Below are 13,475 nucleotides of genomic sequence, written 5' to 3'. Positions count from 1 at the left end.
TAAGGTTACAGGTGTAAGAAGGCCAGGATTTTGACCCTTATTTGCTTTAAACATATCAATGCGCATGCCTGATTATTAACTAAGTCCAGTTGGAATGAGGCCCTTTAACAGCCTCCACTGGTTCTGTTAGCAAGTCCCCAGAGGGCATGGAGCAACCTAAGAGCCTCAAGCTTAGTTTGAGCTGGGGCTTTTCTCAACCGCCTCAGCCTTGAGCTCTGTGATTAGTTGCGACAGCAGGTCACAAGGTACTGGGCTCCAAGATGGGCCTTTTATTCTCCCCTGTAAGAAATGCAGCTGTGGCCTTTTAGCTTAGGACTGAAGCTGACAGCTTACTCGGGGGACAGCTTGCTACCGCCGCTCCTGGGATTCAACAATGGAGTGTAGAGATCAGTGCTTGGATCCTTTTTTATGGAGAGGAAAGGGGAACCTGGATTTAGGATAAGATATCCATCTTCTACGTGCATTCTCCTACTGTGTGCTACCTGGGTGTCCAGACATAGAAAACTGGTGTCTGAGTTCTGTGAAGGTAAACGTCAGAAGCTTGGGAACTTCTGGAAAAAAGGACCAGATTAGGAGTCAGGAGGTCTTGTTTTGAGTCCTGGCTCCAGCACTTAGTAGCTGTGTGCCTGTGAGTCCATCCAATGGCCTCTCTCAGCCTCAGTTTCCTCATCTGTAAAACGGAGATAATACTATCTGTCCTACCTTCCTCATAGGATTATTTTAAGAAAACCACTTTGTAAACCTTAAATGACCATATAATACCCCCAGGAGATTAATTTGATATTACTAGTGCATTATGGATATTATAGTGTATTGAAATTATAAATAATCTATACTATTCTAGCTGGGGGGTGTGGTAGAAAGTGCACTGTCCTAAAAGCCAGGACTCCTGAGTTTGAATCCTGTCTCTGACACTCACTAGCCTTATGACCTTGGTCAGGTCACTCAACCTTTCTCATTCTCACTTTAAACATCTCTAAAATGGAGTGGTTGGATATCTGACCTTCCTTCCAGCTCTTTGATCCTGAAATAGCCCATTCATTAATGTGCGAAAAATTTCCAGTCCACAATATAGAAACTTGTATGATATAGTTTTCCTTTGTTTTTAGGAATCCAGTGCATCGCATCCTTTGTAGTCATTATGAACATTCTGGCTTGCCCATCTGTCATGTGACAGAACCTCCCAAGTCTTTGGATGGCAGCCACGAATACTGATTTCTCCTGATCACTCCTCCCCCACCTCTTGTGTGTCTCTATCAATCATTGTACCTTTCCTTAAGCCGCTCTCCATTACACCTGTTCTGTTCCAGAGAAGATGCCATACAGTCTGGGATGTCTCACTTTGACCCTCCTTGTTCCCTGCACAGGAAAAATCCTTCACGAAGAACACATTGAGCTCCTGACGGAAGAATTTGCTTTCTTGAAAAATGAAGTGAGTGGGAAACAGCTGTTGGAAGGAACTCTCCACTTTACGGGTTTGTTTCTTTTCTTTTTTCTTCTTAATTCGTATAAGCTTGATTACCGTCAAGAGAAACACCGTCGAATAAACATGTGAAACAAAGACTGCAATCTTGTGTGAAACCCCAATTGGATACTGCATATTTTAACTATGCCAGAATCAATCAGTTTAACAAAAAGCAAATGGGTTGGTTTTGTGGCCCCTCCCACTAAAGTGCCCTTTCATTGGCTAGCCACCCCATGCCTGGAATGCTCTACCTCCTCATCTCTGCCTCCTGGCTTCCTTCTAGACTCAGCTCGAATCCTTCATTCTGCATTGGGCCTCCTTAATGCTGGCACCTTCCCTCTCAGATTACTTCCCATCTACACTGAACACACACACACACACACACACACATCTTGTATACACAAAGTTATTGTAGTGTATTGAAGTTATAAATAATCTATACTACTTTAGCTGGGGGGTGTGGTAGAAAGTGCACTGTCCTAAAAGCCAGGACTCCTGAGTTTGAATCCTGTCTCTGACACTCACTAGCCTTATGACCTTGGTCAGGTCACTTAACCTTTCTCATGCTAACTTTAAACATCTCTAAAATGGAGTGGCTGGATATCTGACCACACACACACACACACACATGCATGCACACACACACGCACACACATCTTGTATACACAAAGTTATTTGCTTGCTGAATCCCCATTAGCATGTGAGCCACTTGAGGGTGGGGCCAGAACTTTATTTTTAACCTTTCCTTGAATCTTTAGCACTTAGCACATAATAAGCTCTTAATAAACGCTAGCCATGGTAGCAGAGATTGTCACCAATGTGCTGTCACTCGGGGATGTCAAACATTCAGCAGCCACTGTCTGAACCAGATTAAAATACAGTTCTTATCTGATTTTAATGTCGATGTATTAGTAAAAAAGAAATGGATAAATGTGTGGTTATCTAAGTCAACATGTGGTCTGCAAGGATCCTCATGTACAGTGTAGTGCTCCCCACCCCCTTCCATTGGCAGCTAGGTTGAACAGTGGATAGAACAGAGGAACCTGGAGTTAGGAAGACCTGAATTCAAATTCAGCCTCAGATACTTACTAGTTGTGTGATCCTGGGCAAGTCACTTAACTGCTGTTTGCCTCAGTTTCCATATCTGTAAAATGGGTATGATAATAGCTCCTACCTCCCAGAGTTGCTGTGAGGATCAAATGAGATAATTTTAAAGAGCCTGGCACATAGTAGGTAATATATGCATGTTAATTATCATCATTATTATTATTAATTCTATTTGAGTTTGACATCATTGCTTTAGAGGTCAGTGGACCAGTGAGCACACCGGTGTGTGTACTCCCAAACAACTCACAAGTCTGCCTCGCTTAAATCCGATTCACCCTCATGATGTCATTGGCCCCCTTCAAGAGCAAACAATAGTCGAATCCATATGTCCTTGTGTCCTCCAATAAATAATCCATAGGAAATCTACCAATTATGCGGGGGACCTCTCTCTAGACCTCCCCTTCCCAGAGGATGCTAAGATTCTTTCTGCTTTGCAAGTAGCTAGGAGGCATAGGTGATACAGTGCTGGATTTGGAGTCAGGAAAACCTGAGGTCACACCCTGTCTCAGCCCCTTACTAGGTGTGTGACAAGGCAGTTAGCCTCTTTGTGCCTCAGTATTCCCATCTGTAAAGTGAAAATAATAGTAGTACCTACCTCACAGAGTCATTTTGATGATCAAATGTATATAAAGATCATGTACATAAATCATGTATATAAAATGTATATAAAGATCATGTATATAAAGTGCTTTGTAAACCCTCAAGGACTAGGTATATAAATGTAAATTATAATAAGTAGTTATATGCACATGAGAAAACTGAAAAGCAGAGGAATGAATACCTGAAATACCTGGCAAATTCTGTGACCAAGGCATGGAGAAGACCACGGCCCTCTACACATTCCTTCCCGGGTTTTACCCCCGACGCCTGGCAATGGCACGGCTTGTTAGTTGTTCTGGCCTTTCTATCCTGTTCTTTATTGCTAGCCAGCTCTCTGGGTCTTCCCACAGGGGGTCCCTTGGAGAAAGACCGCTTCGGCTTTCTTGCGTTCAGTAGCATCGCCCGCCTGTCCTGGCTGGTGAGTCTTTTTGGGGAGCTGGCCTTCATCTCAGCCACCATGGAGGAACAGAAGGAGAATCAATATCAGAAAGTGACTGTAAACTTGGAGACGGTGGACAAGAGGTGAGTCGGTCAGGGAGCGCGTGGGGCTGGGGATGACTGTGGGAACTTGAACTCATCCCGCCCTTTTATAGCCCTTATTTCGTTGGTTGTTCGGGACAGTACTATCTGTGATTTGGGAGATGGGGAGTATTATGAGGTGGCACATTAGAGTGGAAAGAGAAGACTAGGTTTAGAATTAAAAGTTGTTGTTCAGTCATTTTCAGTCGTGTCCAATTTTTTGTGATCCTATTTGGGGTTTTCTTGGCAAAAGTACTGGAGAGGTTTGCCATTTCCTTCCCCAGCTCATTTTATGGATGAGGAATCTGAGGCAAACAAAGTTAAGTGACTTGCCCAGGGTCACAGAACTAGTAAATGTCTGAGGCCAGATTTGAACTCAAGATGAGTCTTCCTGACTCCAGTCATAGAGCTCTATCCACTGAGCCACCTAGCTGCCCAGAATTAGAAGACCTTGGGTTCAAATCTTGGTTCTGCTATTCTAAGTTCTGTGTGATTCTAGGAGAATTTCTTACCCTCTCTGGCCCTCAGTGTCATCATCTACAGAATGAGAGGATTCAACCAGTTGATTTTTAAGGCATGGTTCAGGTCTCAATCCTGTAAGAATGCATGGGAATCCAAAGGCTATCTGTTCTCCGTTCTCAGAAACACCCAAGTCTCTCCCAAAAAAAGGGAAATAGTAGTATAGGACTTTATCCTTGTTAGGATTTCCACACTTATGTTCTCACTGGGGCTTCATAGTGACCCTGGGAGGAAATAGGGCAGATACCATTATCCCAGATAATTGACATTTTTTTCCAGAGATTTTTAAAATATGTTTTCTCTTTATGTCAACATTTCCTAATATATTTCTTTTCTCCTAACCAGCAGACTGTCCCTTGGAGCAAAGAATTAACAAAGAGGGGTGGGGGAAATGCAATTCTGAATCTGACAGTATATGCAGTGTCCTGCACTAACAGAGAGAGGTAGGGAAATGCAGTTCAGTAAACTATCTAACACATCTACTGAATCTGACACTATATGCGATGGGCCCCCCACTTCTCCCCCACAGCCCACCACCTCTGCAAAGAAGGAAGGGAGCTCCGTTTTCTCCTCCTTTCTTTGGGTGCAGCCTTGGTGATCATCATCAAACTGCAGTCAGGTTTGCATGTTTGTTCGTTCTATTTACATAGTCAGTATGTGTGTAACATTGTTCCATTTAACAGAAGAGAAAACTGACGTGCAAAGAGGTAAACTTGGCCTGACCAAAGTCACACAACTAATTAGGGCTAGAAATAAACTGTGGGCCTCCCTACATTCTAGTTAAACACTTTTGGGAACGAGGGGGCTATACCTTGCTCTTCTCAGAATGTTCTGATTTTTAATTCCTTGAAGGACCAGTGTTCCTTGAAAGTAAGAGTGTTAACTAAAGTGAGAGCTCTACATCTATGCATTTTGAGGCCGAAAGAAGCCCTAAATAAGAAGTCCTGTTTAAGCTTGCTTGTTTGCCCCATTCATGTTTTGAAAGGTAAAAGTGCCCTTCTAGATCAGGACTGTCCAAAATACGGCCCATGGGCTGCATGCGCCCGCAGCCTGATTTTATGCAACCCGCCTGTGAGTTTTAATTTTCACGAGCGAAAAAATAAAACAATAATTTGCATGGAATGCGTATTAGATTTTTAATTCAATCACTGAGAAATAATCTCATGGATGTTAATTTTCTTTGGTGTTTTAAGCCGTATTGCGGACGGAACATATCGTACGGAATTTTCAATTGATCTGTGGGATGGGTTCCGTCTGTACGATGCAGATGCAGACTAGTCAGTATGCACCTACCTTTATACTGTTGTGTTGTCGCTTTGTTGTTTTGTGTTTGCTTTTGCGCTTTGTGCCTTCACCTGTTGTACTGATGACCCGTGTTCCCCCACTTTCTATTAGTGTACTGTATTTTTTATTCTGGGTGCAGCCCTGGAATAATTATTTTATTTTAATGTGGTCCTAAAATAACCTAACGTTGGACAGCCCTGTTCTAAATGATATAATCTCTTCATTATCAGGTGAAACAGAAGCTTGGGGAAGGCACTTATCCAAGGTCACACAGGTAGTAACACACATGCACACGCACACACACATGCACGTACACACTTGTGCACACACACATGCATGCATGCATGCACACTCTTCTGTTGGCATGTTAAACTTGGCATGTGGCCAAGTTCATTAAACAGCATGGTTGTTAATTGGATAAAACCTCTATGTAACTTTTTTTCATTCTGCTTTCTAATAGCTACTTGCCTATTAGCATCCAAATCAATTTGACAGACTATAAGCACCAACCTTGTGCAAAGAAAGCCCTGTCAAGACTATAAAGAGGCCAGGCCCCAGCCCAGCATTCCTGAATTGATCTGAACCTTTTTGGAATTGATTTCTGTAGTTTTAGTCTGTAGCCTGCCTTGGGCTGATGAGTTACCTGGTCTTACTGCTCTGTTGTGTAGTGAGTCACTATTAGCTGCCTTCATTTTGTCCCCCAACTGCCTTTTTAAGCACTTCAGGGGATGACCCCATCAATTTTCCACGTTTCTGAATTAGCCAATCAAGGCCATTTCTGCCTTGGCCATTTTGTTTGTGATTCTGTAGATAGCAATCATGTTTATTGCCAGTCAGCGAGCCTTTATTTAGTACTTACTGTGTTCTAGGCACTGTGCTAGGCACTGGCAATACAAATACAAGCAGAAAGACCATCTCTCTGCCCTTGAGGAACTTCCATTCTAGAGGCAGTGAAAAGCCAAGGTGGGGAGGGGTGAGATAAAGAGGCACTGCAGAAAGTCTGGAGAGGAGTGTCCAGTGAATGAGATCTGGCCTGGGTGCCCTCTGGAGTTTTGAGAGAAGCCAGCCAATCAGAGGGCAGGGCCCTGGGTGGGCTGTAAGTGAAATGGGTGAATTTTGAATGGCTGGAGTATGGCTTCAGAATGAAGAGAGATAGTCTCTTACAGCCTCTCAGCCTTCATTTTTCTTTTGACTTTGCCTTTAATAAACTTTCTTCAAGGATTTAGAGGGGTACCTCACAGAAATGGACGAGACTTTTCTTGCTTGGCACCAGAGGATGGGATTAGGGTCAATGATGAGAGTTGCCCAAGAGGTACATTGAGGCTTGATGCCAGGCATCACTGCCTAACTTCGTACCTCTGGAGCTGTCCCCAAAGAGGATGAGCAGCCTTAACTGTACCTTCTTTCATCCCAACATTTCCTTCCCTTTCTTGTGTAGATACTCTGTAGATACTCATTTCTGTAAATGTTAGCTCCCCTGATAAATATCTTTCCCCATTAGACCATGAGCACCCTGAAGGCACAGTCCTTTTTTTTTCTTTCTTATCCCTGTTCAATCAGTAAGCATTTATTAAGTACCTACTATGTGTCAGGCTTTGTGCTAAGTGCTGGAAAAAGAAAGACAGGCAGCTCCAGGAGCTCACAGTCTAATAGGGGAGACAACATAGAGGAAAAAAATACGAACAAGGTAAAGGAAAGTGCCTAACACATTCTGTTGTTGTTAAGTCATTTTTCAGTCGTACCTGACTCTTCATGACTGCTGTTTACAGTCTTCTTGGCAAAGACACTGGAGTGGTTTGCCATTTCCTTCTCCAACTCATTTTACAGATGATGAAACTGAGGTAAACAGGGTTAAGTGACTTGCCTAGGATCACACAGCTAGTAAGTGTCTGAGGCCAGACATGTACTCAGATTTGAATTCAGGTCTTCCTGACTCCAGGCCCAGTGCTTTAGCCACTACACTACTTCTCTCCCTAGCCTAGTGTAGCACATAGTAGGTGCTTAAAATGCCTGTTGAATGACTGATGGGGGTTCCCCATTACTAAAGATCTGCAAGCAATGGCTGGTTATGTTGTTTGGAGGATTCGTTTTTGGGTCTAGGTGCGACTAGACACGATTCTCTGACGAGGCGATCTCTGAGCTCTAGAGCGTATGGTCTAGAATATGACTGTGCGTTAAGAAAAGCCAAAGCTTCAAAGACCACTAAAGTTTCCTGGCTGTTTGCTGTCCCCGCCACCCCACTCTTAGGACTGTTGGTGAAATCAAAAACAATTGTAATCTAAAGGATGATCATAGTCATGCTGATTTTCTGTCTGCAAAGGGAAAGAAATGGACCTGACTGTGTAATAACAGCAATAACTCTATGTTCATAGCAACCTCAGGTTTATAAAGCACCCACATAAGGTAGGTAATGCAAGTATGGTTATTCCCATTTTACAGATTAGGGAACTGGAGCTCAGAGTGGTTAGATGACTTTCCCAGAATTCCATAGCTGGGTTAAACCCAGGTTTCTCAAGACTCCAGGTATTCTACTTATGACTACAACGATGATGATGATGGTGATGATGATGATGATGGTGGTGATGGTGGTGGTGGTGGCGATACTGGCTAACATTTAGAAGTGCTTTCTGCCTTGCAAAGCACCTTAAACGTGTTATTTCATTCGATCTTCACAGTGACCCTGTGAGATAGGTGCTATTACTATCTCCATTTTATAGATGAGGGAACTGAGGCAGAAGTTGAGTGATTTGCCTAGGGTCACACAGCTAGTAAGTGTCTAAAGCCGGGTTTAAGAAGTCTTACTGACTCTAGGCTCACTGTTCTATGCACTATGGCGCCACCTAGCTGCCGTCTAGGTAAGTATCTGAGACAGGATTTGAACTCTATTCTGCAGCCTCTTCTGAAGAGGCAATCATTTCTAGAGAAATGATTGATTAACTTGCCCTTGCGTGGTCATTGAAGCCCCTCTGTGCAATGGTTTCTATGGGCTTCTTTTTTTTTTACATTCACCAGTTGTATTTCCCTTTCATTTTTCTTTTTCCCATCTGAGTCAGAATATCAGGAGATTTTTAAAGCCATTCAAAGAGGTTGGTCACTTTTTTTTTTGGCTTTTCTTCCAGAATTAGGAATTCCTCAAATTTATATTTAGCCAGTATTAGTAGAAAGCCCTAGACTTTGATGAAACAAAAAGTTATGTGAAACCCACCTAGTTACTCAGATCTTGATACATTTATGTGAATGTCACTCAAGCTTATGAAAGCCGAGCAACACAATTAAATTTACATATTAGATACATGCAAATATAACAAAATGATCCTGACAATTGTAGTCATCAGGTCCTCTCCTCGTTTCGAATATGGGGGAGGCAAGAGAAAATGAGAGAATGGATAGCCAAGATAGAAGTTTACTAATGAGAGAATGCTTTTAGGACTAACTGAAAACTTGTACAGCTCCTGAATTACTTGCGCTCCTGAACAGTACCAGATGTGAATATTGATGTATTAAAGAGCAACAAAGAAATAATTGAATGCTGGTCCAAATAGGAGACTTGCATCAGACTTGGTCAGTACCTGTTGAGTTGACGTATTTGGTGTGTCCAGGAACAAAGTGTGATGTAAAGAGAGGTCATTCTTACTATCTTATGAAGAATTGGCCTTTCCTGCTTGAGATAGGGAAATGAGAGAGTGGATTTTATATCTAAAACCTGAGGCTTCCCTCAGGCTCCTGCCAGATGTCGTTGCAACAGCTGAAAGTATGCTTCTTCCTGGGACTAGTCACTTTGTGTTAAGACTCCTCTGTGAGCTGTCTCAGGGGACAGCATTTCTTCCCTCGAGTTATCGATGAGTTTGTCATGCCAGACTAAAGTGGAGCAGCGCCTGGGGAGAGCCCTAAAATAGTCCTCAGTGAGGGGTCTGAGGAACAGCAGACATCTTTGAAACCCCCTGTGGCACCAGTTAATGTTCAAGAAGAAAGCTGTGGCTGACACACACAAAGGTTGCTTCACTCCTCTGGTGAGTGGCTTCCTGTAGATTGGCCTGTTGGGAAGCAAGGAGCTGGTGGTTGAGAGGTAGGCTCAATTTCTCTGTCAGGGCTCTAGTGGCCCTGTTAGTAAAGTGAATCTTCTTTGAGTTGGGAAAACTGTGAATATGAGGGTTTTTCTTAAGGAGGGGCAAAGTGGCAGATATTTACTGCGTGGGAACCCAGGCACTTTTATTGGATTGTTTGGTACAAAGCATGGTCCACACAAAAGAGCTGGGAGAAAGCATGAGCACACACACACACACACACACACACACACACACACACACACACACACGGAACCATTGGCTCATGGGCCAGATTTGTTCCTTAGGTGATTTCTATCTATCATACGGGGAGACCCACCAGTCATGTCTGTGGTTGTGAAAACACAACAGGATTTTTTTTTCACTAAATAAACATTTATTGAACTTCAAAAAGAAATCATGAGCTGTTCTGGCTTTTTGTTTATAGAGTATTAGAAATCATGTATAGCTTTTGAATTGATAAATATACATATCATATTTGCCAATTCAAAAGCTATACACAATTTCTAATACTCTATAAGCAAAAAGCATATATTTACCAATTCAGAAGCTATACATGATTTCTAATACTCTATAAACAAAAAGCCAGAACATTTTATGCTTTCTTTTTAAAGTTCAATTAAAGCTTGAATTATGAGAAAGATCTACGTGCTAACAGAGAAAACAAGAATAATCACAGTGTTTGGTATATACTTTTTTTTTTAGCATGGCAATTGGGGTTAAGTGACTTGCTCAGGGTCATATAGCTAGTAAGTGTCAAGTGTCTGCAGCCAGATTTGAACTCAGGTTCTTTGGACCCCAGGGCTAATGTTCTATCCATTGTGCCACCTAGCTGCCCCATGTGTATACTTTTAAAAATAATTCATATCTCAGTTTACCAAATGGCCTGAGATTGCTTAAAATTATTTAAAACATTGAAAAATGGCTATTTATTCACCTAATGAGGATAAACATTTGTGAAGTATTAGTACAAAATATTGGCTTCATTGGAAGTTTAATTCACGTACGTGCCTCTTGCTAACACAACAGGATTTTAAAAGTCTTAAGTAGCAAAGACCATGAGATGGACACGTTACTACATGATAATTCTATTTCATTGTTTTCTTTCCTTTTGTCCCTATGTTTGTTTTTCTATGTTTATGTACAATTTCCTGTGTAAAGTGTTCCTCACTCTCTTTTTTTCCTCCATTGTCTCTCTATGGGTTCTTCTTGGTCTTTGATTCCACGAGGGACCAGATTTATCTGCTGGGCTTTGACATTCTTTTGCTACAATCACTGGACTTACAGTGCCCATGTAATGTGAAAAAGGGCAGACAACCCACATCTTAGAATCGCGGTACCTCACACTCCTCTTTGCCTTAAGCAACTTGGCCTCTCCTGGGCAGCCCTGTCATGTTGTCTGTCACCCACAGCCCACCTCTTCTTCTCTGACTTGTCTCTCCTTCACCCACCATCTTCTCTCATATATAACGCCATCCTCAAACGATATAACACGTGTAAAGTGTTTTGCAAACATTAAGGAGTCCTATAAATGCTGGCTAATATTATTGCCATTATCTATATAACCAAAGCATATTTTAAATTATTTATTTTATTTATTAGAGTTTTGTCTTCCCTGTTTTGAATTTACAAAGAAGGTAAATGGAACATCTCATATTTATTTTTCTTGTGAAAAATAGTTTTCCTTGTATCCCTGGCTTATAACACAGTATCTCATACGTAGAGATAGAGACTAGAGACTAGAGCTGTAATTTCAGGTCCCAGGGAACTCCTAACTAAAGGAACTCCCTTCTCACGTGGGGCAGCACCTTCTCTGCACCTCAGAGCCTAAGAGTCGTCTGGAATGCTGAGAGGTTAGCTGTCTGTCTATGAAGGGAATCTGTGGCTACCAGTACATTGCCTAGTTTCTCCCCTGTGCTACCTGGTAGAAGAACAAAATTCTGAGCTCTCAGTAAGAAATTAAAAAGAGTTTGTGGTAAAGTTGTGTACAGAACAGGGTCCTACGGCTATTATATGTCAGAGGCAAGACTTGAACCCAAGTATCCATGGATCCAAAGTCTTTATCCACTATGCCATGGCTATCTTGCACGTAGCAGCTAATTAATAAATATTTGTTGGATTGGTTTGGCAAGTAGTATCAAAGAAAGACATTCCCCCGCCTCGAAGTCTTTCGTGTGTGTTCTCCTAGCTATGTTTTAGTGGCTTGTTGCTCAAGTGGGGCAGCTGTTGACATAGTGGATAAAGCACCAGGCTTAGGGTCAAGAAGTCTCATCTTCCTCAGTTCAAATCTGGCCCTACACACTTACTGGCTGTTGACCCCAGGCAAGTCACTTAACCCTGTTTGCCTCAGTTTCCTTATCTGTAAAAATGAACTGGAGAAGGGAATGGCAAATTACTCCATTATCTTTGCCAAGAAAACCTTAAATGGAGTCATGAAGAGTCAGACACAACTGAAAAAATGACTGAACAAAGCTGAAGTGATGAGCATGGAGGAAAAGTTTGAGGAAGGAGAAACGGTTGTTTATTCAGTGAAAAATGTGAGGTTTGGTCATTTGGGGAACATATGGACATGTGTGTTCTTCAGCCTTCATCATGACACCAATCTTTCGCTAGGACTATGCAGAGTCAGCATTTGATAAAGAATGAATGGAAGAATGAGTTCTCTTCCCTGAGTGTTAAACTTGCTAATAATGTGCCAGTTGACAGGGGTGTCTTGTCAGGAATGGTAATCATGTCCTTGTGGAGGTTGGCAGGTAGCAGCAAGATCAAACCAACCTGAAGTTTTAGAGAAATGCAGTCATGGAAGAAGGAGAGGAACCATAACGATTGTTCGGCCTGTTGAATTCCAACAGACTGATGCTTCTCACGGAAGGTCTAATTCCGTGATTTCTTTCTCTTTGAGCAGGCCACTGACTTGGATTGAAGAAAGAGGCCCTGGCATGAAACGCGAGCGGCATATTAATTTCCTTTTTGAGTCTGGTCGCCTGGAAAGTATCCCTCCTCCAGCTCAAGGAAACAAGAATATTTTCCTGAGGGACCAAGATATATTTGTCAAGAAACTTTTGGGTCAAATGTCCTCAGAGGATCTGGCCAAGGAGAAGAAACGCATCCTGCACTGCCTGGGAATCGCTGATGAAATCCAGAAGTACTGCCAGCATCCCAAAAAGGAGGGGCCCTTGGGAGGAGCAGAGGGCACAATGTAATGCCACCAAGAGGGAATTTCAGAGTTCTTGGCAGATTTAGAAAACAATACTGGGGTGGTAGTGGTGGTTTTTAATTTTTCTTATTAAAAAGGTTTGATTAAGGATGTCATGGTTTTGCTTTTTGTCATCAGCCCTGGGCACAGTGGGTAGGTAGAATTGTGTCATACCAGAACATGCTCTGTCCTGATCACACCACATCTCCAGTTTGGGGTCTTGTTCTGGACCCTGCATTTTAGAAAGGACACTGAAAAGTTGGAGTGCATCCAGAGGTTCCCAACCAAGATCATGAGGGGTATTCAAAACCATGCCATAAAAGATGGAGTTGAAGAAACTGACATTGTTTATCTTAGAGATAAGAAGACTTCAGGTAGGAATGGTAACTGAAGGTGGTGACTACCTTCAAACATCTGCAAGGATGTGGATATGGAAGATGTAGAATTGAATGTGTTCCATTGTGGAAGAAGGATGAATCTTGGAACCTTTGACCCTAGAGGGCAGCACTAAGAACAATATATGAAAGTGAGAGGGAGAAATGGAAGGGGAGGAGTGCAATGAATAAGAGAGAGAAGCAGAGGAGGAAGAGAGGAGGGCACAGAGAGAAAGAAAGGAGGCGGGAGAGAAAGAAAGGCTTGTTTTTTTGGGGGGGAGGCAGTGCAATTGGGGTTAAGTGACTTGCCCAAAGTCACACAACTAGTAAGTGTCCGGTGTCTAAGG

The 13,475-nt window shown here is 42.4% G+C and overlaps 1 protein-coding gene across 2 annotated transcripts in view; it reads left to right on the top strand.

Annotated features, from left to right (window-relative positions):
• BLVRA (biliverdin reductase A) overlaps nucleotides 1-12,865 on the top strand; it is a 44,175-nt gene extending 31,310 nt beyond the window's left edge. For both annotated transcript variants that reach the window (XM_036739488.1, XM_036739486.1), the window contains 3 exons: nucleotides 1,368-1,475; nucleotides 3,523-3,694; nucleotides 12,464-12,865. In XM_036739488.1, coding sequence (XP_036595383.1) covers nucleotides 1,368-1,475; nucleotides 3,523-3,694; nucleotides 12,464-12,761 — 578 coding nt within the window. In that variant the 3' untranslated portion in view covers nucleotides 12,762-12,865. The remainder of the gene's footprint in view (nucleotides 1-1,367; nucleotides 1,476-3,522; nucleotides 3,695-12,463) is intronic.
• The last annotated feature ends 610 nt before the right edge of the window (nucleotides 12,866-13,475 follow it).

This window comes from Trichosurus vulpecula, chromosome 9 (genome assembly GCF_011100635.1).
Source record: "Trichosurus vulpecula isolate mTriVul1 chromosome 9, mTriVul1.pri, whole genome shotgun sequence".
NCBI lineage: Eukaryota > Metazoa > Chordata > Mammalia > Diprotodontia > Phalangeridae > Trichosurus > Trichosurus vulpecula.
The sequence above is the reverse complement of the archived record's forward strand: the minus strand, read 5'-3'. Positions and strand labels throughout refer to the sequence as shown.